The sequence below is a fragment of the Mercenaria mercenaria genome, chromosome 15 (assembly GCF_021730395.1).
Source record: "Mercenaria mercenaria strain notata chromosome 15, MADL_Memer_1, whole genome shotgun sequence".
Lineage (NCBI taxonomy): Eukaryota > Metazoa > Mollusca > Bivalvia > Venerida > Veneridae > Mercenaria > Mercenaria mercenaria.
In genome coordinates, this window is record NC_069375.1 from 46,491,523 (window position 1) to 46,519,344 (window position 27,822).

General features: G+C 34.6%; 1 protein-coding gene across 1 annotated transcript; it reads right to left on the reverse strand.

The window, feature by feature from the left end:
• Window positions 1–11,317: 11,317 nt before the first annotated feature.
• Window positions 11,318–27,165, reverse strand: LOC128549070 (uncharacterized). Its single transcript, XM_053525170.1, has 6 exons — window positions 27,116–27,165; window positions 26,164–26,257; window positions 19,368–19,919; window positions 16,316–16,474; window positions 15,381–15,897; window positions 11,318–14,043 (listed from the first exon to the last, which is right to left on the reverse strand). Exons 3-6 carry the CDS (start codon window positions 19,896–19,898, stop codon window positions 11,522–11,524), a joined length of 3,729 nt encoding a protein of 1,242 aa, XP_053381145.1. The 5' UTR covers window positions 19,899–19,919; window positions 26,164–26,257; window positions 27,116–27,165; the 3' UTR covers window positions 11,318–11,521.
• Window positions 27,166–27,822: the final 657 nt, after the last annotated feature.

A 27,822-nucleotide genomic window follows, 5' to 3' on the forward strand; every position in this document is an offset into this window, starting at 1 on the left:
TTTTTCATACTCTGTGAGCTTGAAGAATACAAGGTGAAATCATATTTAATTCTCTGTATCTGTATCTGTAGAATACTGGGCTAGACTTCACTAAATGAATATATTGCCCAGGGGGGACGGTACTACGCCTACTCGCACTGGGAGCCTCTTTGCCCAAAGAGCTCTCCCTTAAATGTCTCTAAGGATGTTGCTGTAGTGCACTTCTCACTAAGATTATTCCAATCTAAGATAGTCCGTGGTATAAATGAGTATTTAAACGTGTCAGATTTGCAGCTATATACTATGATTTTGTTTGAGGTAGATGATCTAGTTTTGCCTTTATTCTTTGTGATATGTATTTCGGCAGGAATTGCTATCAGGTCATTAACAATCTTGTACATGAGTATAAGTCGTTGTTCTCTTCTGCGTTCGTGTAGAGGTTTCCAGTCTAGATTTTTGATCATATCAGTAACACTTGAGGTTCTGCTGTAGTTATTATAAACAAAACGAGCAGCTCTACGCTGTACTGATTCAAGTCTATCAATGTCTTTTTGGTGGTAAGGGTCAAAAACGGTACAGCTGTATTCTAGAACAGAGCGAATTAATGAAGTGTAGGCAGTTTCTTTGAGAGTCTTAGAACAGTGTTTGAGATTGCGACGAAGAAATCCTAGTGTTGAAGTAGCCCGGTTTGTGATTTTGTTGATATGTGCTGACCACTTAAGGTTTTCACTGATTAGCAGTCCAAGATATGGATTTTCACTAACTTGTTCTAGAAGGTGGTTGTCCAATGAGTATATATTAGATTTTGGGTTTGTACCTCTATGAATCGTCATTTTGTAGCACTTTTTGGCATTAAATTTCATTCCCCATTTAGCGGCCCAAGTTTCTAATGATATAAGATCTTTTTGGAGTTGTAGTTGGTCTTGTATAGAGTGTATTTTGCGATATAAAAGACAATCGTCAGCGAATAGTCTGACTTGTGATGCGACAGCTTCAGGTAAGTCATTTATGTGGATGAGAAATAATAGAGGCCCAAGGACAGTCCCTTGGGGCACTCCGGAATCGACTGTTACGGATGTAGAATATTCTCCTTCAACTGTTACTCTCTGTTTCCTCTCCATCAAAAAAGATGAAAGCCACTTGAGTAAAGGACCATCAATACCATAATGGTTTAGTTTGTGTAATAGTTTCCTGTGAGGTACGGTGTCGAAAGCTTTACTAAAGTCTAAAATGAGTAAATCGGTTTGAACTTTGGAGTCGTAATTTTTCATGATGTCATGTATGGTAATAATAAGCTGGCTTTCGCACGAATGGCCAGATCTGAATCCATGTTGTAGATGTGTGAGTATTCTGTTGTTTTCTAGATGTTTCAGAATATGTTTGCATATTATGTGTTCTAACAATTTACAGCATACACTGGTGAGCGAAACTGGTCTATAATTACTTGGTTCGTGTTTATTTCCTTTTTTAAATATTGGAGCAACGTTCGCGTTTCGCCAGTCGTTGGGTAGAGTCCCACTTTCTAGGCTACGGTCGAATATGTTGGTGATTGCTGGTGCTAGTTCTTTTGCACAAGTTTTCAATATCTTGTTTGGAAGTCCATCAGGTCCACTGGCTTTGTTGGTGTTCAACCCTAATAATAGTTTTTCGACTCCATTTGTTGTTATGTCAAGCTTTGGAATTCTTGGGTGTTTCTTTCCTTGTATTATCGGGGGTTCTTCGTTTGCACTTTCTTGCGTGAAAACAGATTTAAATTGTTTATTCAAAAGTTCAGCTTTGGTCTGGCTATCTGAGTATAACTGTCCTTTATCTTTGATTGGAGCCACTCCAATGTTATCCTTCTTTTTAGCCTTAATGTATTTCCAGAAGGGTTTGCGATTGCCATTGTCTAGCGAGTTTTCCAGGATGGTGTTTACATGCTCCCAGTGAGCTTGTCTAAGGGATTTCTGTGTAAATCTTTTGTGGGTTCTATATTTGTTCCAGTCTTCTTTTTTCTTTGATTGTCTGGCTTTATAATACAGTTTATGTTTCTTTTTGATCATTTTTTTCAGTTTATTATTTATCCATGGTAGATTTTGCTTGCCTGATGTCAACTTTGAAGGTATGTTACTTTCCATGATATCAAATATACCAGTTTTTAGTTTGTTCCAGACATCTTCAACTGGTGTGGTAATATCTGTATTTATTATATTGTCACTTAATTTTGTCATTTTCTCTTTGATGGTATTCATGTCCGCCCGCTTATAAATGTAGACTTTTCTACGTTTTGTTTTGTTGTACACAGGTTTTAGTTCTGAATCAATAACCAACATGTCATGATCGGAAATTCCGGGTATTGAATTGCACGATTTTACAAGTGATGGATTGTTTGTAAGATAAAGGTCCAGAACATTATCTTGGCGGGTTGGATTCATCTGCATTTGTTGTAGACTGAAATCGTCTGCTATATCTAGAAGTTCTTGGTGTAGTTGTAATTGATTTCCTCCTGGTCTGATAGTATTGTTTTCCCAGTTTATGTGTGGTAGGTTAAAGTCACCAGCAAGTATTATAGTTTTCTCACTTGAATTTTTGGGTAAGTTTTCTATAGATTGCCGAAGTTCTTTTAATGTTTCTAGTCCTGTGTTGGGTGGACGGTAGAAGGATCCTATGATGATCGATTTTTCATTTTTAGATTGTATTTCTGTCCAAACAATTTCACAGTTAGCGTTGTTTTTATTTATCTCACTAGTTGTGTAGCCATCCTTAACAGAAATAAATACACCTCCACCGTTTTTGTTGCGGTCCTTACGATAAACCATGTTATTGAAACCGTCTGGAAAGATTTCACTGTTGGTATGTTCCGGGGCTAGCCAGGATTCATTCCCTATGATGATGTCAGGTTTAATGTACTCAGTAGTTGCATGTAACTCATGGCGTTTATTTTTTATGCTTTGACAGTTCATTACCACAGTTCGGATGTTATTCCTTTTTTGTTGCAAGCCATGTGTCTCTGTGTTGTTGGTTTGAATTGATGATGTTGATGATAATGTATTTAGTCTCGATTTGGTTCTAGCTACATGTAATTTTGGACTACTAAATGTGGTTGGACTAAAAGATGAGTCAATCGATGGTATTGATGATAAACAGCTGTTTGATAACACACTATAAGAGTTCGATAATTCAAGTTCAAAAGAATGAAATGTAAAACTATCAATATTCTGGTTCTGACACTTACAACATATCCAGGAAACATTACTGTGTTGCAAAAGTTCGAATCGGTTTGCACTGTATTCTAAACATGTAGAGTGATACCAAATATCACAGTCATCACAACAAACAGCACGTTTATGATCCCAGGTTACTGGGATTTCACAGAAGCCACAAGGATATATACTGTTTGGGCCTGGGTTTATTTCTACGTCTCCACTCAGGAGTAATGTTAGGTACAAGATGTTAACAGAAATTTTTTCAGACTTGGAGTTCTTTCCATGCTTTTTAAAATACAAAAGATGTTTTCTAAGATTATACAATGTTTTCAGTAATCCTAACGAGTATGGATGTTGTAACTGTGTGTTACTCTCATCCGGAAGTTGATTTATATACTCATGTTGGTCTGTTGGCTGACTTTGTGCGCTGAATAAGACGAAGTTCGCCACAATGACGAATGTTACGCCGATGGTTATGGGCGCCGCCATCTTGGATTTATTCACGCGGAAATGACCTGATATTTTACCTGCCGAAAACTAAGAATTTAGCTGCTCATATTACACATCACGTTGTTTTATCGATAAATAAATGTAATAGTTAATGTGGGAAATGTTTAAATAGTCCAAATAATGTCTTTAACACAACGAAATTTTAATTTTTCCTCGGACGATTTTTTTTCCGGTTCTTCCCCCTGGGCATGCGCTATTAATTAATAATTAATTAAAGTATCACCTACAAATCTCTTTCAGTTTTACATATTGGCATAATTACCCGACCCACTTATTTTTCAGTGGAAAATGTATTTAAAACTAAAACACCTAACATATTCTGCTGTTAAGAATTTAAAAATAAAAATATTTTGCTATTTTAACGACACACAAAATGCTTCAAAATGGAAAGAAAAACAATGTACAGTAGGGGTCACAGTGCATCTAAGAGATATATTTAGAAAAGAAACGTTAAAAACTGAACTGGTGGTTTTTTATTATTAGTTCTTTTTGTCATGATCTATACTTACTAGATAATATAAAGTGTTACGCTGTAAACTTTTAGCTGTAGCTTATAATTATATAGATCTATATCAGCAGAAAAATATCCCGCAGCGCAGCCCGAGTGAAATAATTCCTTCGCATCTGAACGACAAACAATGATTTATTCAAGAGCAAATCACTAAATGAGATATATTATTTCAATTCTAACACGTTACCAAGAATTTTAAAGTACATCCTTGACGACATTCATTAAAAATTTGCCTATTTTCAATCGGTTTCTTTTCCAGCGCGCCGCTATGCCGTTAGACGCCATGACGTAATAATTGTGACGTCAGAACAGTGATTTCACTGTTTTCTGCCTTCTTTGTCTAATAGGAAAATGAATCGGATCGTGTTAGAATTAGATTTTCATTTAAAGTTCGAGATTTAGCAGATGGAGTTTATGACAAAGTCGGAGCAAAAAGTAACCATTTCCCAAGTGAAATTGGCAACATTTCGCAATGCTTAGGGCATGTAAAAATTACGAACAACGTTATTTCGTCATTTTCTAGAACACTACATTTTCAAAGACTAATATTCCCAAAGACCTGTTAGAGCGCTACTATAGAAAAAACAGAAAAAGAAAAACGGGTGTTAACATTAATGTTAGAAAGCTAACTTCATTAAATACAGCCCTATGAATTTACTCGTTTTAGCTATTTTTTCAATGTCTCTTTTCGAGTCATAAAATTGTCACGTCGCCATTTTCATCTAGCATACGATATAGGAACACGCCGATTTCGACAGAATGCTACACGTGCATACTGAAACGCAGTAGAGTAAAACAGAACAAGGTGCTATTTTGAAAGGGCACGAGGAAAGGAAGAAAGAATAGGAGTATTTATATTTGGACTATTTTGACAAGACCTGCATATCCTTACGTTTGATTTGGTAGGGATCAGCATGTATTTTCATCTGGTCTGGATTACATGGCTCTTAATCAAATTGGTAAAATAGTTTTACACTACAGAAAGACGGGAAACAGACTCCTTTTCACCCTGATATTGATGGTTATGATTGTTATACGCGGTTATACATCAAATATGTTTTGGACTATTCATCCAATAATGAATATGCTCACTGCATCTTCGGAATTCTACTTGCACTGGTTTAGGTAAAGATATATTGAGTTTCAATCCTGTATTGTATTGGGCTGAGCACATCAATCCGTTAAGTCTGACAATAATTTTAAAGTGATTTCCAGAGACAGAAGCAATATTATTTAACCTTAATTTACAGTTGCTCAATCTTTGACAAGCATGTATTTTCAAAAACAATTGAAGTTCTGAAAGCTGTTTTACGAGCAATTTCCAAACTGTGTTTTTTTAGTTGAGATCATACGAATGCTTATTGAAGTTAATACATGCATATTGTAGTTCCATTGGTGTATTTTATATTTAAGCAATACTGATGGGTAAAAGTTGATTTCTTGATAGGACAATCATGTCCCATTTGCAAGTTGAAATCTCATTCCATAGGCCGTTGCTCATTCGCCTAATTTATTAATTAAGAAATAATACATCTCATTCAGTGATTTGTCACTGAATAAAAACATTGTTTGAAGTTCAGATGCGAAGAAATTATAACACGAAGGCGCATCCCAAGTGATACAATAATACGCATCTGAACGACAAACAATGATTTTATTCAAGAGCAAATCACTAAACGAGATATATTATATCGATTCTAACACGTCACCAAGGATTTTAAAGTACATCCTTGACGCCATCTATTAAATAGATCTATATGTCTGCTTTTTGTTCGTTTCGTTTTCTCCGCGCCGCTCTGCCATTAGACGCTATGACATAATAATTGTGACGTCAGAACAGTGAAAAGTTGTAAAACAGTACACAGTTTTCAACCGTCTTTGTTTAATAGGTAAATGGAACGGGTCTTGTTGCAATATCTTTTTATAGTTTTAAACAGTCTTATTTTGTAAAAAAAAAAATCATGGTGGAAGACACAGTCCTCCGCGAATAATCGTACGTAATGTAGATGTCTAATATTTTCCAAGGTGTAATTTATAAATATGGATTAAAAATAAAAACAGGTCTAAGTTACGTCCCTTGTAAAGCTTCTGATAGTTCTTATGATGCATATTAGATGTTTCAACGTTTATTGTGTACTATAAGCATCGTAAATTGTCCATGACATAAAAAAGGGTATTGTATTGTATTGATTTCTATACGTTAATTACGGTTTACATAAAAGAATCAACCCAATTAAAATATTTGATCTTGCGCCATGTTTAGGGGCGCTAATGCACATCAAGAGAATGTGCGCGCAATACTTCCCGATACGGCATTTTTTTTTAATCAAAACACTTTGAATCGCTGAGCAGATAGACTAAAACAATTAACTTGCGAATGTTTAGTTGATAACGGTTTGAAAATGACGTCCAGTCCAAAGTACCCGCACGTGTTTCTAGTTAATCACGGATGTTTGCATTGTATCATACTGATGTTTCTTTAGATGAAGTGAGGGAATAGTGCTGGTCCAGTCGTTCGTCTGTCACAAGACCGTGTCTGCTCCATGTTTATTAACCTTTTCGAAATGATAATAAAATATATGTCTGAAGTTACATTACAGATAATAATAAATTCATCCTTACATTTTCACGGCCTATTTCAGAAGTTAAGCAATAGCTGCTATTAATTAAAGTCATAGTGACTTAAAGAAGGAAACTTGTAAATAAAACAGTTATATTTATATGTCCCGAACATTAAATAGAGACAATTTTGTGTCAGTCGGCAACTGGCAAACAAACAATATTAGGAAAGTATCGGCACTAAGTTGATGTTCAAAACTGCTTTGCTAATAGTAGTGTAAAGTTTCTTGTCAGATATTTATCAAAGGAACACGTAGTGAGTGACGTATGTATACTGCTTAGACTGGGAGAACCGCAGGTGCTAGTAACTAAATCATTTTTATGTTCTATATAGTCCTATAATAGGATTTATAGAACATAAAAAGGTATTTACTACTACATGAGGTACCATTTTAGTATCAGCGACAAATAATTTGATTTAACTCACTTTTATTACAGTACTGTTTAAATTTTAAATTTTGTTCTAAGTCAAAATTATCATAATACAACTGGTGCAACCTCTATAGAGCAACACCCTTTGCGAGATACAAATACATGTATTGACTGTTATATAGAGGTTGCTTTTCTTGAGAGGTAATTTGATAGTATTTTGAGGATGTTGTTATAGAGAGGTTTTTGCTTAAGAGAGTGCCGCTCTGGAGAGTCTGTACTGTATTAATTCCAGACATTAAAATTGGTGTTTTGTTGTTTTTTGTTGTTTTTCGAATGAAAAAAGAACAATGATAAAATCCTTCAGGAAAAGCCATTTCCCAAGAAAGCAGCCATTCACTTCAAATCTAACCGCAGCAGTTAAGCACTGTTCATATGTATGAGGATGTGTACATGCTTAACAATGGACAAAGTAAACATGAAGACAAACATTTATAAGAACGTAGAGAAGAATCGATGTCATTAACACCCCTGGAGAGTTATTGGTATATAAATTCCAACATGTTCCAAAGCCAAAGCTACAGGTTAATGTAAATTAAAGTTGTCATCGCTAGGTGCGTTCCATGCATATGGTAAGACAGAGGTCCTTACTTAAAGGAAATAATTGAGCCCCGAATTTCGTTTCCAGTCCTAATCTTTTTAACCCTTGAAGAGTAGCTTTAAAATTTTGGTTGAATGTATTTTTCATTCAACAAGATGTGCCTGAACCAAGCTCCAAAAACCTTAGCCTGACATTCTAATAGGTTCGATTTAATTGCCTGTTAAACAAAGAAAAAATCAAGATGCGATAAACAAAGGCTGACACGCTGACCAGTAAGAGAGCATCATGACGTCACTTATAAAGTTTAGTTTAGTTTATTAAAGTTTATTGTCTATTCTATCACATGCTTACATACAATACATGAAACAAATTCAATAAAATACATGCATGGCCAATACAGTATTTAAAGATTTGTAATAGACATCAAATCAAACAATAAAACAGTTTAACATATCAATGACACCTTACTTAATATATAGTTACAAAGAACTACAAGAGACTACATAATCTCAATCATATTGTACATTACAACAATATGATTGAGTATTAATATCTACATGATAAAATGTAGACTATCACTTCTAATCAAGACTAAAATCTGCCATAAAAGAATTCTAAAATTAAGACACTGACAAGGAAGTTATGCACTAATGCGATAGAAAAAAAAATGGAATTAAGAAATCAAGTATCACCTCAGATCAGATCTGAAATGAACAGATTAACAGTAATATTCTACCGAAATGGTAAAAATAATGTATTTTAAGTAAAATACAACGGACATTATTTACAAAGAAAACACATTCTCCTATTAAGTATATTAAAACAGGTTTTGGCACTAACCCTTATAACATCATGGTTGGAAAATATAAACTTAATTTTATCATTATCAGTCAGTGATATAAAATTTTCATCAATATCACAAGCTTTGCTGAACAAGGCATAACTTAAATCACTATATACCTCACATTGCAACAGCACATGCATTTCCGTTTCGACATCATTACAGAAAGGACAAATTCTATCATTATATCTGAGACCTTCATAGCGCCCAGTTTCTATTCTGAGAGGAGCAACATCTAGTCTAAATTTACAAAATGCTGATCTATGTGAAGGCGGTAAAATCATTGAACAATATTTTTCTGCAACATATTCTGATTTAAAAGTGCAATAAGTACGAAGTTTGTTACCACCATTTCTAGAAGGACCAGTATTACTATTTATTTTTGTTAACTAATCTTGTTTAAATTTACACATAGCAAGATCTTTAAGTTTCTGTACATTGGAAGACATAATTGGTGAATTTATACATGTATTTAACATACCAGTATCATGTATTTTCCGACAAACATAAAAAACCCAGTTCTTACAACGACTGCCAGTCTGCCAGCCAAGGCCATAGACCAAAGCGCAACTCGTTTATTCAAACGAGATTCATTGGCGCGGGAAAGACGCACCAAAAGCCGGTAAACAGAGACTAACTGACGGACCTGCGGAGGATCCCAAGCCAGCTCACCATATAAACCCATAGTAGGTGAGTACTTGCCTACTCCCAGAAAAAGCGCCTTGTCCTATTCTGGACTGTGTTTATACATGAGCGGGCCTTGAAGCCCCAAATGCTAGAACCATACTCAATAACAGGCCGCACCAATGAATCATATAATTTCTTGAAAACATCATGTGGGAAACCGCCTGCCAATTAACTTTTAGCAATAAGTAAGCCTGGAGCACGACCAGCGCTTTGTGCCACAGCCTTGGCAGTAATACTATAATCTAAAAATTAATTTAATACTAAACCAAGGTAAGTGTATCTATCAACTATATCTAATGTTTGATTACCACACATAAAATTGAAAGAAGACCTCTGAACAGATTGTTTTCTAAAATGCACAACATTACTTTTGTTAACATTGATAGTCATATCATTTGTACCACACCAATCATGTTAGGCATTCAATAAAAGTTGCAAATCATTGGCTGACTCTGCCATAAGAACTATGTCATCAGCATACATAAGTAGGCAAACTTTCTCATTATCAATAGTTACCAATAGTATCAAATAGTTATCAATAGTATCAAAGCTTTTATATATGTAGCAAGGTCATTTATATACAGATTAAGGTGGCGAAAGAACACAACCTTGTCTCAACCCGCACGTTACATCAAACCAATCTGTATGTAGATTATTGGCTCTAACGCAAGAGTATGTGGATGATTACAATGACCAGAAAACAATTTTCCGGACACTCCAATATCTGAAAGACGCTGCCAAAGCTTATGACGATTGATTGAATCGTACGCCTTACGAAAAATCAATGAACGCACAGAACGTCGATTTCCCGAGAGCCTTACGAGTCTCAATAATTGACGTAAGGGACGATATCTGATCAACCGTACTACGATACTTCCTAAAGCCATTCTGTTCATCCACAATCTTGTCATTTACATTTCACCAAGAAGTCAGTCTATCATTTAATATAAAACAAAACATCTTGTACATAGCAGGGGATACAGCTATTTTTTGTATGAACGAAGGTCTCTTAGATGTTGTAGAAGACTTAGGTATTGGAGTTATGATGCATTTGCTCCAAATAGATGGTAAAGTACCAGAGTTAAAACAAATATTATATAGTGCATGTAAAATAATATTGAGTTATCATTTTTCAAAACATAATATAAATGACTTCAAATTGCCACATTACGTCAGGCTCAGTACTGCTCGGAAATATTTTATTTGAAATATTTCAGTGAGCATGTCAAAATGAAATCAATAAAGGCTTTCTTGTGGTTTATCGTCTATATGTAATTTACCACGATGGAAATGGGGTACGTCAGGGATTATTTTTTTCATTGCAATACTATGTGTTATTATTTGACATAACTGGTGCTGAAAACATTAACATAGGATGAGTAAAATTATTTCGAGAGAATATCTTGTATGTCTCGCATGTTTAGTGAATAAAAAAAATATGTAAATTATGTAAGTGATCGTTCATAAAAAATCGACTACATTCATTGCATATATTGTATTGTAGATCTATAAATATTGCAAATTATTCCAAAATATTGAAAGTAATCAACAAAATGTTTTCAGACGATAAGAAAGATTTTTATAGCCATAAAAGTAATAATGTTATCAGACCCACGTAACTTTAGATGTATCCAAACAATTGTTTAATATTTTATCTACTCTGTTTGATCATCAGTAGCCTTCAATAGTCATAAATTGGTTAAAAATAAAACAATTACTGTGAAATCATTTAATTTCGTGGTAATACAATTTCTTGGTATCGCTCAAAATGACTTTTTCGTGGGGATAAGAATTAATGCATTTCCACTTGTCAAAGTAAATGAATAAAATGTTTGCTCTTTCGTTGGGATTTATACAACCATGTGATCTATGAAAATTAGCCTCCATGATGGTTTCAAAGTATCTGATGGTATGAATAAGAAATATAAACCGGCGAAGTTTGTGCTTTTATAACAAACAGCCTGCTTTAAATTTCGGAAAAGATAAATAAAAGGTACAACATTCAACAAAAGATATCCTTTTAAAAGTTTCTTCTTAATACGATATTAATACTAGTGGTAGATTTTGCTCAAATTACACAATCATTTTTTTCTGTGCCACATGAAGTTTTAGCTCAATTCTAAACAGAGGTTTTTTATCAATTGGAAAAGTCTTGTAATGAATTCCTTGTATGAATAACAAATGAAAATTCATGTTGCCTGTTTTGGTTGCTGTATAGTTTACGTTATACTCTTCTTCAATATGACCACAGGTATTATCCCGTACACAAGAAAAAGTTTCGACTTTCTGAAATATTCTTCAGTAGCCTTGGACATACATGTATGAGCTGCTATTAAACGCACCTGAATAGCTTGTGGCAGGTGTGTCAGTGAGAGAACAGTTTTTTTAAATGATGCACTGCTCATTTTGACAAATTTAAGCTCGATCAATTCAAGATGTTTAGAACATCGTTCAAAATGCAGTTTCTTCAGGGAACAGTGTTTAATTTTTAGATTTTTCAAAGATGGCAACTGCAGTAATACCTTGGTAAGATGATCCAGATTATCAGCCTTTCCATAATCAGTGCACCCAGTGATATGCAACATTTGTAGTTGTTTTGAACCTAAAAGGAATCTAAAATCTACAGAGATATCACATTTTACTTCTTTTAGACAAGACACATTCCTTTGAGATATTTCAATGCTCGCTGGTAGGTTTACTATTCTCAATATCTCAAGCTTCGTAAGGTCAGTTAAATTCAGACAAGGCAATACATCAAAGTCATCTGGACATGAAAGTTTCTCTAACCTCAGCTCTTTCATAAAAGTACATCGAGAAATGCACGCATAAAGCTTTGATATTTGTATACAGGTTAGTTTTATTCCCTTTAATGACAGGGCATGTAGGTTTTCAATATGGGTTAACGTATTTAACGTTTTGTCACTTAGTCGTTCAACATGGTGAATATTGAGCACGCTTAATGTTTCAGAGGACCCCTTTATCATACTGTCTACTTCACGGGGATCTGCATAATGTACACTTAACTTTTGTAAATTATACAGAGTCTGCAATTTCTTTAGAAGTGCTGAAATGTCATTTTCCGGAAAGCATGCAAGATGTAATGATTTTATATTTCTTAACTCATCCCTTAATAAATGTGCATTTAATTTATCAAAGTCGTCACACCAGTCGTCAACTAGAATATCCGCAAGAGGAAGTTGAAGTCCTTGACCTCCGCATTTATTGTTTTCGTCAAAGCAATCAATAAAGATACGCTGTATTTGTTTTATAGGAGATTTAATTTTATATGTTCGTCTGTACTTTTCAATATCGTCGGAGATAACATCAGTAATGGCAGGGCACATTTCGTTCATTTTCGATCCGTTTAATCCACTAAGAAACACAAACATGTAGGATATATCAAGAAGCCTAGTGACGGATTCGCAGAAAGTAAATATTTCAGTTGGGAACACGTCGCATGCAGAAATATATAAAGCTGCCAGAAATTCCTGGTATGTTTTGTGAATAAATGATAAAACGTAACGTCTGGAGGTTAAAGTTTGTACCTTATTCCCTGTTAAGATCCCGGTTTCTAATGCAACATTTAAGTCCTGTTTGGATAAGATATTTTCTGCATCGATGTAGTCAAATGCTAACATTGAACTTCGATCGGCACAAAACAATCGCTTGAAAGCCAACTTTCCTAGAGATAAAAGAAGCTGCTCATGTTCCTTACAGAGTACCGTTTGTTCAAAGCATTTTGGAAGCTGTAAATGAACAGTCCTTCTATGAGTCGAGCTACTTCCAATTCTTGGCGACTTTTTAACAGCTCTTTTGAACAAGAATTCTAAAATGTTGGTGAAAATTTGACAAAGAGACTGACCGATTGGTTCCCCGTCATACCACAAACAAAGTAATTGCATCAAAATCAAGGGAATATATATAAGTCTATCTAAAGGTTTCTTTTCACTTATTTCCCTAAAGTCTTCATAACATTTTTCCTCCTTGTATTTGCTATTTAAATAGTTAGTAGCTCGTTTCACTAAGCATTCAGAATCTACTCTGTCAAGTGGTAAAATTTCGATTTTATGATCCATCTGGCTAGATGATATTCGCAACACATCAAACTTCCAAGATATTGTCGTTGTTAAAATGGTGCAATTTTCTCTTGCTTTTCTGTGTGGAATATCCGATATCTTTTTGCATATTGCATTATCCGCGGTTGTGTGTGACCACTCATCTAGACCATCAAGAATGGTCACAACTTTTTCATCCCGAAGTAGGCGTATCATAAACTCATCTGTGTACTTTCCAGACAAGTCTGTGAGAATTTCATTACGAATCATTGAGTCAACGTCACAGTGTTCTTTTCCGACGTCCCTTAACATAATAAGAAAAAGGAATGGAAATGTTTTCATAACATCAATGTCTGTTTGAAACTCTGAAAAATATTCCTTGAAATCATCTGTAGGTTGTTGAGCTTGACACCATGTAATAGCCATACGTTTGGTAAAGGCAGTCTTTCCTGTTCCAGCGGGTGACGTCAAATATATATCCATGCACTTTCTCGAATCATGAGTAAATACACCCGAGTATGATACTGTGCTTTTGTCTTCTGTCCCTCTCGTTTTGCCGTGTACAGCTTTCAACGTTGGTGATACATAGAAATCAATGAGCGGAGCATCTTGCTCTTCTTGAAGTGGAGACAGTGGCAGTGAACTATGTCTTTTTCGATAGAATGTAATCAAATCAGACCGTAAATCTGAAATAAAAAACAGAAAATCATATGGATTGGCGTGGATCGCACTGTATTCTCTCGTTCGATTTGTGAACTCTACAGTAATAGAAATACATATAAATCTTTTTGAACATATACCGATACCAGGAATATACGTTCAAAAGAAAACTTATTTTGAGTCTTTTGTTTAATGTTTAGTTCTGTTCAGTTCATAACATACTTAATCGTTGTACGTAAAATTATAATTGAACGATACTGTTTGCATTACTATCGACGAATAAAAATGATATTTATAAATCATCATTATAAGTGATAGCCTCACTCCATATGGACTATATTCATAATACAGGTATATCAACATCACACCCTGAAAATGATGTAAATTCATCTGCTGCTGGAGTTGAGGCGTTGATTCGCACTTAGGATGCTTCATGAAATGTGTTTTAGTAATCAAAAAAGTAAAAGTGGTATTAAATATTTCTGAAAGCAGGTGAAGAATAGAATATTTATTTTCGTTATCAATTCAAAGGTGTCACAGACGCTTTTTCATATAGAAATCAAATAATACGTACAGGTGAATGAAATTTTTGCAACCATTAATTTCTGTAAAAGCAATTTCAGTAAAAGAAATGAAGATACGAAATAAAGTCTATACGAAGATCCTCTGGAAGCATAAAATGCAAACGGTTTTCAAGAACGTGTCTGTTAATGAGAGGTAATAGAATGTACAACACCACTAACGCTTCCTAGCACGGGATCAAGTGTAACTCATACATGTACATGTATATCGGATAAACTCCATAATTCCAAAGGACCAGAAAATAGAACATAAAATCTGCTGTTATAACAGTTAAATAAATCTATAAGAACATCATTTGAAAGTAATGAACGCAACCAGGCAGAATAATGGTAGACTCTGTTTGACTAAGTCCGTCTGTACATGAGACATAATGAAATGTGAAACACCTCTCATACCCTCTAGAACTGGTTTGAGCGAACTGTATCATAAACATATATTGAATGGACACCATGATTCCAAAGGACCAGAAAATATACAATGTAATAACGCAGTGTCTAAGTAAGGGGTGACTTTTTTACGGCCACCACGCGGCACTTAATGACTAATATTTTGAAAATTAATATATTCTTTAAACATTCTTTGGAAGCAAGGAATGTAACCAAGCTGAATAAAGGAACGCTCGGTTGGTAATAATATGCAACACCCTTCATACCAAATAGCAGTTTAAGTGGATTTTTATACACACACGCATATATATCCTTGATACCAAACCTACTTTTAATGTATTTCATAATGTAAAATTTTAACATATATGCTTATTATATCTGCTTTAACAGCCTACCTGTTTTCATCTGTTCGTATTTTTCAGTAGAATAAGACTGTACATTGTCACTCCCTGTGCTTGATGTCTGTATGTTTATAACCTCTTTACTTGCGGCCTCGGCAATGTCCGAGCGAAACCTTTTTGCTTTCCGGGTCATTTCTTTTTCAAACTGTTTTGCTCTTTTCGCAAGTCTCCGTTCATTAACACCAGTCTGGCAATAAAGTTGATGCTTTGCTCTAGTCACCATTTCTTTCTCTTGACTACTTGCCACTGCAATTAATTGATTTTGAGCAGAACTTGCAGTATCATTGATATTGACAATAGCGTTATTCTTTGCCTGCATTATTGAACTGATGCATGTACTCTCCACTGTAGATATCGAGTCCTTTAGGGTTTTCAACCTTTCTATACATGTTTGAATAACTTGTTTACTCTTTTCAATTTCAGATTGAGCTCTTCTCGTGTTCTCTTCAATAACATGTTCCAGGACACTTGTGATATCTTCAGTAGTAATTATTAAGTGATTTTCTTTCAGCTGTGAAGAAAAGGAAATTATTAAACAATGAACCTGATCAGATCAGTAACAAATTAAATATTTTCTCTTTTTTGTATAAAATCAAAAATGCTTACTCATGTGCACAACAGATTACATATATACTGCACAAACTTTAACATATACATGTATCATAAAATAATCATAAATTAAACTATGATATGAACCTGTGACTCTGGACATAGCAGGTGGTCAAAGATCAACATTTAGTTTCATATTTTAAAGCTCTAAAATAACAGAGACTCAGAGACTGTTGCAAACATTTTGGATAATTCTGATAATTATAGCTGTGTTCTTAGACATCAAGAACGACTGGGATATAGTTTAGTTTGCATGTGTAGATCGAGAGGGCAGTCTTCAGCGTCGGGGTCATACATTAAACCAAGAATTCATGTTTTACCTTATTTAGTTCCTCTACAGCAGCGTTAGCTTCTGACTCTTGCGCTAATAAGGTCGCATCCTTAAGGACTTGAATCATTGTATCAATATATCGTTCCAACTGAACACCCTGGACCTCAAAATTGGTAGAATGCATGAGATCGTTACGACAATCACGTGCCTGGAATTTAAAGTAGGTATTAAATAAACAACGCTATTAGACATATGTTTTATATAGTATACTGCTAATACTTCATACAAATTTAGTAAAATTGTTTCTTTGACATAACTCAAAGTTACAGAAATTAAGAAATATATGTTTGTTTGATATTAACATCTTTAGTTTTTATTGTGTTTATTAAGTTTAACATTTAACGGCCAGTAAAAACTTATCTTTATCATGATTAAAGAGTACAAGACAAGACAGTTAAAGATACAGTCAATTCATGTTAATATATGGTTTGACATGAAATGAAATACACCAATCTTCTAATGCCTCTCGATATATTTGGCAATATCTTTCAAAATTTCAAATTAAATTCTTGAAATGTCCATCGCATTTATCCAGATTATATTAAGGTTTCAACAAAATTGAATATTGTGAAGACATCACTTTATTCATTTTACGATTCTACCAATTTTTAAAATGTTTCAAAAATACAGTTGTACATAGAACTTCTCCACGAACAAATATCATTTATTAGGATACTGAGGTGTAGATATTAAATTTGTACTTACTCTAATATTTCATCAAATATGAAAAATACGATGGTGAAGCAATTTTCCTGCCGTATAACGACATTTGATTAAGAAATAGTAAGTTCCCAAATGTGGTTTATCGTACAATAACCCGAGTTTTAGTTCTTATGCGGAAGAATATATCACGAAGGCCGTAGGCTTGAGTGATATATTGTTTGCCTAAGAATGAAAACCTCGGGTTATTCTACGATAAATCATACTTGGGAACTTATTATTTCGATTCTAACACGACATACTAGTATCAACAGTGTTAGAAAAAATGGTAACTACTTTTTACGGCCTGGGTCGGATGACGTCATTACAACCGACTGGTTTATTTCAGAATAACCCGAGATAGATTTTGCTCTACATGTATGTAGGTTAATTGCTGGTCGTGTTAGAATAGTTTATAATTCTAGATATTGACGTGTATTATTGTGACTTCTTAAAATTGATTTGAGGACGTAAACTAAATAGAATTATACCATAGCATTCATTATTCGATGTCTTTGAAATATTTACATGTTACTGACAACATATTGTTTAAAATGTGAGAAAATTGTCATACATGTTTTGAAAGATATTGTCGAAATATTGATAGGATGTCAGATATGTTTCGATCAGTGGATACTGCGATTGAAATTTACTTAATATACGCTTAAAGGCACTCGCTAGAGTTTTTCTGGACGGGTAGATATTTACCCCAACACCGTGCCAATTTGCTTGTGATGTAGCTCTATGCAGACTTGGTGCGGTCTTCTGCGCATGCTCGGAAGTAATTATCTAATGTCGCGTACGGCAAAAATTCGCAAATTATTGTATGTTCTTATGCATTTAATGTACAAAATATATAATATACTGACTAAAGGTTAGGGTAAGTATCGCCATGGTTACAAAATATAAACATTTAAAGTACTTTTAGTTCAAATTGCTTCAATCCGACATATACTGGAGTCTGTTATTTATACCAGCGCTCAAACTCTGCATTGAGTCACAGCTGTTTCTAATCCCGTACTGTACCCGTACCTTACATTCGTAAACTATAGGTTTTGTTAAAAAAGGGCGGAAACTTTCATCGTTCTATGCCATCAAAATGCTTCAGAAACACCATAAATCCGCTTATTAAGAAATCTGCCGTTTGAAAATTTTATATATATATTTCTAAGTCATTTGCTCAAACACTGAAAGAGTATTTCGTACCAACCTGCGTTGTATAAATGCCCGTCACACCCGACCTCGTTGTAATTTGATTTAAGCGAAATCTAATATGGTGACCTATCAATTTTCTTTTCGTTTTAGATTAGGCAGACATAACCAAAGGTATGTGCAGAGTTTGATTAAATTCTATTATGTGAAACTCGATAAAATAGCAGAAACTGACAAACATGCAAAAATAGCCCTTGGGTCTGCTGAACAAGTATTCTTTTCTTTACAAAATCATGTTCTTTAGAGCATGTTTCAAATAGATATATTGTTTTCCGTTATAAAAATGCTTAGATAATCAAATTTATGCTAATTATTGTACTTCACTGAAAGATATTTTATGATTACAGAAATTTTGAAAAATGTTTAAAATAGCACCATATCTAGGGGTAAATTAAATTGAAATAAAGCTGGTGACCTAGTATTTTTATTTCATTTTTCAATACATCATAACATGATCTTTTAATATAAAACATTTGATCAAAATCTAGTATTGAGAAAAAAATACGAAACTGTAGCGAGCGTCTTTAAGGAGACGTGAAACACGTGCCCTCGATGTACGTTTTGAAGCGTTTTGACAAATATGTTGTAAATGATATTTCAAAAAAGGTCGACTGATGCTGTGGTACAGTTTTATTTATTCTGCTGCCTCATCACAAAAATACCCATATTATGTCTATAATTGTTAAGCACTACTTGTATGTTCATCTTTTTCTTTAGAAAAATGGATAGAGATTGTAAAATAAATTAGATGATGACCTGTAATATTTGATTTGATAACGATTTTAAGATTTTATCTCTAAATGTGTAAGAAATTTAAATTTGATCAGTTGATGTACCATTAGATTTATAAATGGTAATTGCCAAAAATATGCATTTAAAATATTTAGAAGAAAGCTTTGGCGTCACAATGCCTAGAATGAAATATTATTGCTGACATACACTTTTTAACGTTTTTAACACTTTTATCAGGTCCATTATAATTGCCACGCTGTGTATAACTAAAACAATACACTGTCCCCATGTCAAATCGTTCTTAATGAATAATACAGATAATTACCAATTTATCAAATGTTTCAATTTTCCTAATTACAAATACACAATTTAACAACTGTTTAGGCTATATCACTTACTTGTTTGAAATTATCAACATTGTCAACAGTATCTCTAATCTCTATGTTATTGAGAACGACTGAAAGAAGACCAGCTGCGTCTGTCTCTGTGGCTGAAGGTTTATCCAAATACCCACTTGTTGACACATAGCACTGTGCAAAAGACCAATGATCACTGTACCACCGTCTTGGGTCAGTGTTTGACCAAGTTGGATTTCTCTCATCATGGGCAAGAATAATCAGATCATAAAAAAAACTGCAGAAATTATTTGGGCATTTTCTACGCCCAGCTTGTTGTTGATTACAGAAACATTTAGACTTGTATCTTTGAATGCATTTTTTTCTCGTATGCTCTGGAAGGAGATTGTCTAGCGTGCACTCTGTGCAGTTGACGGCAGGGAACCCTGTTTTCTTTTCAACCTCGCGAAGAAGTTTTTTATGTTGCTTCTGAACAAGGCGATCCACGGGACATTGGAGACCTTGTTTCAAGTACTTCAGTCCCAATGAACCCTTCACCCAATTTCTGTACAGAGGATCTGCTAAGTTGACCATGGTATTTTCTTTTTAGCAGAACTGAAGCAGTTATAATAAATAAATGAATCATTAAACAAGAGCTCGTCGAACACGAAATGCCCCCCTTGATGCATTCAGTAATTGCACAAGGAACAGAAACTATATGCTCACTGTAAACACAAATTCCATTTCGGAACACAAAACTATGCAAGTGGTCCAAATTTGAAGCCTGTACCTTCAGAAATGTGAAAGTAGGTCACTAGGTCAATCTCAAGATCAAAGTTCTTTTCAGTACACAAAACTATGCTTGTGGTTCAAATTTAAAGGCTGTAGCTTGAGAAATGTGAAAGTAGGTCACTAGATCAAAATCAAGGTCAAATTTTATTTTGGAACAAAAAACTATGCATGTGGTCCAAATTTGAAGCCTGTACCTTCAAAAATGTGGAAGTAGGTCACTAGGTCAGTAACAAGGTCAATTTTTTTTTTCAGTACACAAACCTACGCATGTGTTCCAAATTTGAAGGCTGTAGGTACAGAAATGTGAAAGTAGGTCACTAGGTCAAGATCAAGGTCAACTCATGTCAAGGTTCATCTTGCCACTCAAAACTATACATGTGGTTCAAATTTGAATGATGTAAGTTATGGACATGAAGATTCTAAGTTTTTCCCTGTATAAGTCTATATGAACCATATGACCTCTGGGGCGGGGCCATATTTGACCCGAGAGGGATAACTTGAACAAACTTGGTAGAGAACCACTAAATGATGCTACATTACAAATTACCAAAGCCATAGTCTTTGTGGTTTGGACAAGAAGATTTTCAAAGTTTTTCCCTATATAAGTATATGCAAACTATGTGACCCCAACGGCGGAGCCATATTTGACCCTAGGGGAATAATTTGAATAATCTTAGTAGAGGACCACTAGATGATGTCATATACAAAATATCAAAGCCCTAGGCCCTGTGGTTTTGGACAAGAGGTTTTTCAAAGTTTTTTCCTATATAAGTCTATATAAACCATGTGACCCTAGGGGTGGGGCCATATTTGACACCAGGGAAATAATCTGAACAATCTTGGTAGAGGACCACTAGATTTTGCTACATACCAAATATCAAAGCCCTAGGCCCTATGGTTTTGGACAAGAAGATCAGAAACCATTTAACTGTTCCTGGCCAATGTAACCTTGACCTTTAATATACTGACCTTAAAATCAATAGGGGTCATCTGCTGGTCATTACCAACCTCCCTATCAACTTTCATGATCCTAGGCCCAAGTGTTCTTGAGTTATCATCCGGAAACCGTTTTACTATTCAGGGTCACTGTGACCTTGACCTTTAACATACTGACCTCAAAATCAATAGGGATCATCTGCTGGTCATTTCCAACCTCCCTATCAACTTTCATGATCCTAGGCCCAAGTGTTCTTGAGTTATCATCCGGAAACCGTTTTACTATTCAGGGTCACTGTGACCTTGACCTTTGACATACAGACCTCAAAATCAATAGGGGTCATCTGCTGGTGATGACCAACCTCCCTATCAACTTTCATGATCCTAGGCCCAAGCGTTCTTGAGTTATCATCCGGAAACGGATTGGTCTACATTCCGACCGACCGACCGACCGACATCTGCAAAACAATATACCCCTCCTTTTTCAAAGGGGGGCATAAAAATAACAATGGCCGATATATATATTAAAGGAAATTGTAAACATATAAATTGCGTGTCCAGTGTTATGAGTAAATAAACATTATGAAAAATGATGAAGAAAACGGCAAAGTGTAACCGAGTTGAAAGAAGTTCATCGTACCAATAAGCAATTCACTAAATATATATATTTAAATACATAAAATGCATTCCGTATTAGTCTAGTGGTAGAGTGCCCGCTTCGAGTACGGATATTCGTGAGTTCGCTCCCTGACTGGCTGCGTCATAAAAGGTCTTGAAAATGGTACTGGTAGCTCCATCGCGTGGCACTCAACATTAAGAGGGTAGTTCTAGTACTTTTCAGCCCGGTGTCAGTATAATTTGATTGGCTGGGATATCATGTCACGTGTCTTCGGGGTGATTTCCAGTGAGGCAGCACTATCAAGTTGGGCATTATGCTGACTGCTACAACTAGACACCGTCGTTAATATGACCGAACAGTTGCTGAAAAACCCGAACATAGACACATAACCTCTCTTTTTGAAATTCTTTATCAAATGACCAATTGAAATAATACTTGACGAAACAAAATTAACTGAAAGTAAACATCGATACCCATATATGCCAGCTTATTGTGGGATGTGACTTCTTTTTTTCACATAAGTATAATCGCCAACAATTGATCTGCTCTCTTTAAAAATTGTTTAATCACAAAAGGCAAAAGGTGGACTGTTGTGCCGAAGACCTCTTTAATTTAATTTCTTCAAAAGTATAGAGGCTGTTTTTAATTATTACTCCTTTCCTTCTATTGAAATTTAAACATTTATTTCAGCATCTCTAAAATTCAAAAGAAACAGCTTCAGAGAAATAAGTATTTTTGTCAGACATTGAGTTAAAGGAATGTATATGAATTTTACGGATCCTCTATGGTCATTATTGCGAGAAGCACTGGTTTTGTTATTCAGTTCATAGAGCTCGATATTTATACCATTATTTATAACTAATGTACTTGAAATTAGAAGGAAATATTATATACATATCTGTTCTATGATACTGAATTTAATCAACAACCGCTGCCAGTGAATAAGTACTGAAACAAGTGATTAAAAATGGGGCTTAAATTTTGTGGAAAAATGTTCATAGCTAAAATGTTGCCTAAGTTGCAATAAAACGAGTTGGAGTTGGTCTCCCATTGCAGGGTTTCCAAACAATACGCCCAATTTTCTTCGTCATACACTTAGGATTTCCTTGTATTATTATAATAGTATTTTTTTGTGTGAAGAGATATTTACATTTTCCGTCATTCTTTCCAACTTAAATTTAACCAGAGGCCCACATAAGCCTTATTCGTTCACCTGACCAGGACCTTGACCATCTGACCTTGCTTTTTCACAGGCTAGTGAAAATACTTTTAAGCAGTTCATTAAAAATGTTACTAGTATTTAAAGGTATTTTCTACGTTTTCCTTTGACGCCAAAACATGCGCAAGCAGTAGGACAAATTTCATGTAAGGACGTTGTTGATAACTTTCTAATTTAAGCTCTGGTATTCATTAAAAGGGGAAAAAAAGAAGACCAATTGTAACGATACTACAAACCGAGTGTGATGACGCCCTATTAAGCCGTTAATTACAAGAAGTCGTTTAATGATATAACTATTTTTAAATCTAGTAGCCCCTTAAATTATCTATTAGTTCATGAGAGGAAGTCATTTAACAGTATTTCTAATGGCTCTTAAAGGGACCAAAGTGCCTCAATCTGAATAACGCTGGGAGAGGACCTTATCATGATGATACAAAGGTTGATGAAGATCTATCTAGCAGTTCATTAAAAGAAGTCTTTTATGTCAATTCTAACATTTTAGCACCTGCTACCGCTAAAAGAGACAGACTGAATTTGTACTAAAGTCAGAGAGGACCTTATAATGATGCTACAGAGCATGTTTGATTCAGCGGTTCATGTAAAGAAGTCGTTTAAAGATATTTCTAAATTTAGCTCTACCAGCCCCTAAAAGGGACAAAGTGCCCCAATTTGAACAACATTGGGAGAGGACGTTATAATGACCACAGACCAAGTTTGATGTAGATCCATCTAGCAACTAATTTTAGCTCTGGCGACCCTTAAAAGAGACCGACTGCCCACATTTGCATAATATTGATGGAGGACCTTATAATGATGCTACATACCAAGTTTGCTGAATATCAATCAAGCTTTTCATGAGAAAAAGTCGTTTAAAGATATTTCTGATTTTAGTTCTTGCAGCATCTTAAAGGACTAAATGTTCCAATTTTAATCAAATTGGGAGAGAACGTTAAAGTGATGCCTCAGACTAAGTTTGACGAAGATCCGTATAGAAATCATGACATGAAGTCGTTTAAAGGCACATCTGATTTTAGCTCTAGCGGCCCCTTAAAGGAGCAAACTGCCCCCATTTGAATAAGACCTGGAAGGTACCTTATAATGATGTTACAGATCGAGCAGTGCATGAGAAAAAGATTTTTATTTACTTTTTTAGCTAAAAGATTAACCATTTTATCCATGCCAGGATTCCATAGGCTAAACAAATTGAAAAGATAATAGGTAAGAATAGATTTCTCGGAATCGGTAGCACAGAGCACAACAAACACAGCCTCAGAGCCACGCATTTGCAAAGTAGGCCCACAACATAAAGAAGCCGCAATGGAAAAAATATTAAAGACGGGTTGTTTAAAAAATCCAACAAGTGCATATTAATTTTATGCAAAATATAGAAAAAATGGGGTGGTACGGATAGCGGGTGGAAAAGGGATGGAGGTTTAAAGGGAAAGCGGAACAAGGATGAATATTCAAAAGGGAATGCTACGTTCTTTAATCACAGTTACCCTACAACGTACAGCAGCGCAAATAGACAAACACAAACACACACAACTTACTTACATAGAAAAACAAACAGACAAGTAAGGCACAGCAACACTGTAAAGAACAGCCCAAGACACACAGACGCAAAAGCGCACACACGCACACAAACAAGCCGGAACATACAATAAACGGACACCGCCTTATGATTCTGGCAGCCAAAAGTAAGACGGGCACGAAAACGTACTTATTGTCAAAAGAGAGAGGATGCCAAAGAGTGGAAAGAAGTCCGACAGTGCCTATATGCAATTCACTTATTCTATATAGATGTTATGGTGGCCGATTTCTGCCATTTCGTGTGCTCGTGTTGGCGAGGCGAAATGTCGAAGTAACGAAAGCACGAAAGGTCTAAAACTGCTGATTGGTCGTGTGTTCGCCTTTCGACTTTAGAGGCGAACACAGGAAGTAAAATTAATGGTAAAAAAGAGAACTCAAAATCTCATCATTCCACAGCGGTAAAATGTAAATGTTCAAATTCAGTAGATCTCAAACAACAGATTTGCTATGAAGCATTGGTATTTTAAATAGGGAAACTTCTGAAACAAGAGACAAAAAGGCATTTGGAACTTTAAAATAAGCCAGCTATAAAACTTGACTAAAGACCCCATACATGCCAGCAGATTGTAGAATGTGGCTTGCTTAACATGTAGGTATGATCCCCATTAGAATTTTTTTTCTTTTATGAAATTTATTTAAAATTCTCTTTCTAAAGGTACAGGGTGTATAGAACTTTCTCTGATAACTTAAGTTCCGTTACATTACCTGTTAACCACTCATAGGAGAAAGGTGGACAAAATCGAACCATGGTCCAATCTTTTATTGGTTTCAAAAATCTCAACTCATCGGATATTTTAAACACTTCTACAACTATTTTAGAATTCCAATGAAATCGCGTTAATTACTTTTTTCTTTGTTCGACAGTGATCCCTCTCCATTTTACCCCCCAACCCCCAACCCCCTCTCCCTCAAAACAAAAATATAAAAAAAAATAACAATAATGTGAATTTTATGGACTCTCTAAGGTCAGTATCAATTAATTTCCTTAATGAGTTGCTGGAAATAAATCGAGTAAACTGCCTTTGAACTGTCACTGAGCTCAATCTTTGTATCATTATTTAGAACTAATGTGTTTGAAATTTGAGCAATGATTACATCCCTGTCCTGCCGTACTATAATTGATCTATAACGGTAGAACACGTCCTAGCTCCAATAATTAAAATTGATGCTTGAACTTTGTTGGGATAAACTGATCATGTTCTCAAGATGTTCAAAAGTAAATGTTTACCTAAGTTGTATTATTAAAGGCAGGAGTTTCTAAACAATACCTACAATTTTCTTCTCCATAAATAAACAAGAGTGTATAATAAAAAATGCTAAGTATAACAAGTTTAACTAGTTTAATATACAAACTCATATTTTTTCACAATTCCTTTAAAGTTTAAAATTGTCTTCACTCAAGATGCTTCGGCTTCTGTTATTGCTTTCTTGTTGGATGATATATTGATTTTAACATTTGCTGCCATTATTTCCAACTTAAATAAAAAAAAATACTAGCAATTAAGTTTTTTCTCGGGACATTTATTTTCTGCAGCGAAAATCAACAAATCCAGAAAAATACGGCCACTTTGCATAACAACGATAACATATTTATTGAAAGAATTAAACCGAACAAAGAAGTCATGCTGAAAAATAACCAGTTTTTAAATATAACATTTAAAGACACATGCCTTTCTTTAAAACATGTAAGGTTCTGTACCTACCATTATAGCTATAATGTGTTGATAAGCTGCTGTCTGGTCCAAACGAATTGTCAGAAGTACAGCATTCAGAATGGCTAGTCTGACTTGATTATACCTATAAAGATAAAGGAATCAGATTCTATATATTTTGTCAGGGTGTAAATTTTATGACATATTGCTATGTACTAGTTATTTCTCAGTACAGACGATTGTCCTATTCACATAATGTTTCCAAGTTTTACCCAAAACTGCTAGTGCAATTCTTTAATTTGTTTTCTTTCTTGGGAACTATCACAGCAAGTTTTCAAAACTGTGTGTTATCCCTTAATCCAAATATTGTGCTGCTTTCAGCAACAAACAAACAAACAAACAAACAAAAATATTAAGTGAATTATACAGATTCTTTTAAAACGAAGTTGGGCATATATGAATCCTCAAATCTCATGAAAACTGGGGTCAGTTATTCAATTAAACATGTATTAAGCAGTTGGCTGTTTAAGAAAAGATGAAACTAAAACAAAACGTCTATTTGGAAAGTTAGGTTAATGCAGATGTCGCTAAGGCAGGTGCAACTGTATTGTGTGCAGTTACGACACTCCTGTGCAAATAAAAAAGATAAATCATACTCGAAGTAATATGTATCACTTCCCGAATATTACTTCATTAGACAAAGAGCATGTAGATTTGGAAATACATAACCTTTTACAAATGAAATGTAAACATCTGTTTATTGAAAAATCCAACATGAGAAAGTTGAATAGGGAGCTCCAACATCTCCCTAGAATAAAAGAATTACGTAATACAAAATAATACGGAAACGAAACCACATTTTGACATGAAATTTCGAAAATATATTCTCAAGCTCTGATTCCTATTGAAATCTATACATTTGTAAATTAATATAACATTATTTTACACGTTTAATTACCTAAATATGTGTAAAATATGCAGCAATCTCGTGAATTTTACTTACCTGAGAAAAACAATTTCCGCACTTGATAAATAGAGGTCAATGTTATCAAGTGGGATAATGTTAAGGGAGACTACTATTTATACAGGGAGATATTGTGCAGTATATTCAAATTTAATTGGTCATGAGGACGCCATACATTTTTAGAACTTTACTAAGTCTGAAAGGCATTGGATCAATCAATCTAAATTTGATACTATTCTAACATTATGTGCTTTATTGTTCAGTGTTGTTACATTTTCTGGTCCTTTGGGATCATCGAGTTCATTCAACATATGTGTAATAGAGTTTCGCTTAAACCGGTGCTAGGGAGCGTGAGAGATGTTCCACATTTCATTACCTCTCATGAACAGACTCAAGCACACCGAGTCTGCTATTATTTTTCAGTTTGTATGATAGTAGTAATGTAAAAAATATACATATGTTTTTCTATATATGTAATTGTACTATGTAATTGTTCTTTGGTTTTGTTTTTCGTAATTTATGTAAATCTTGTGTATCATTGTATTGTTGAATGTTTTATCATCTGTACATCATGTATATTATGTATATATTCTGAGGCCCACATGGAAGATTGGGAAACCAAATGTGTAGCCTCATTAAATAAAGTCTTTACTTACTTACTTACTTACTTACTTATTATTTTTCTTGGTTGCATTCTTTGCTTCCAAAGGATCTTTTTACAGATTTTATTTATTGTTTACTGAGTC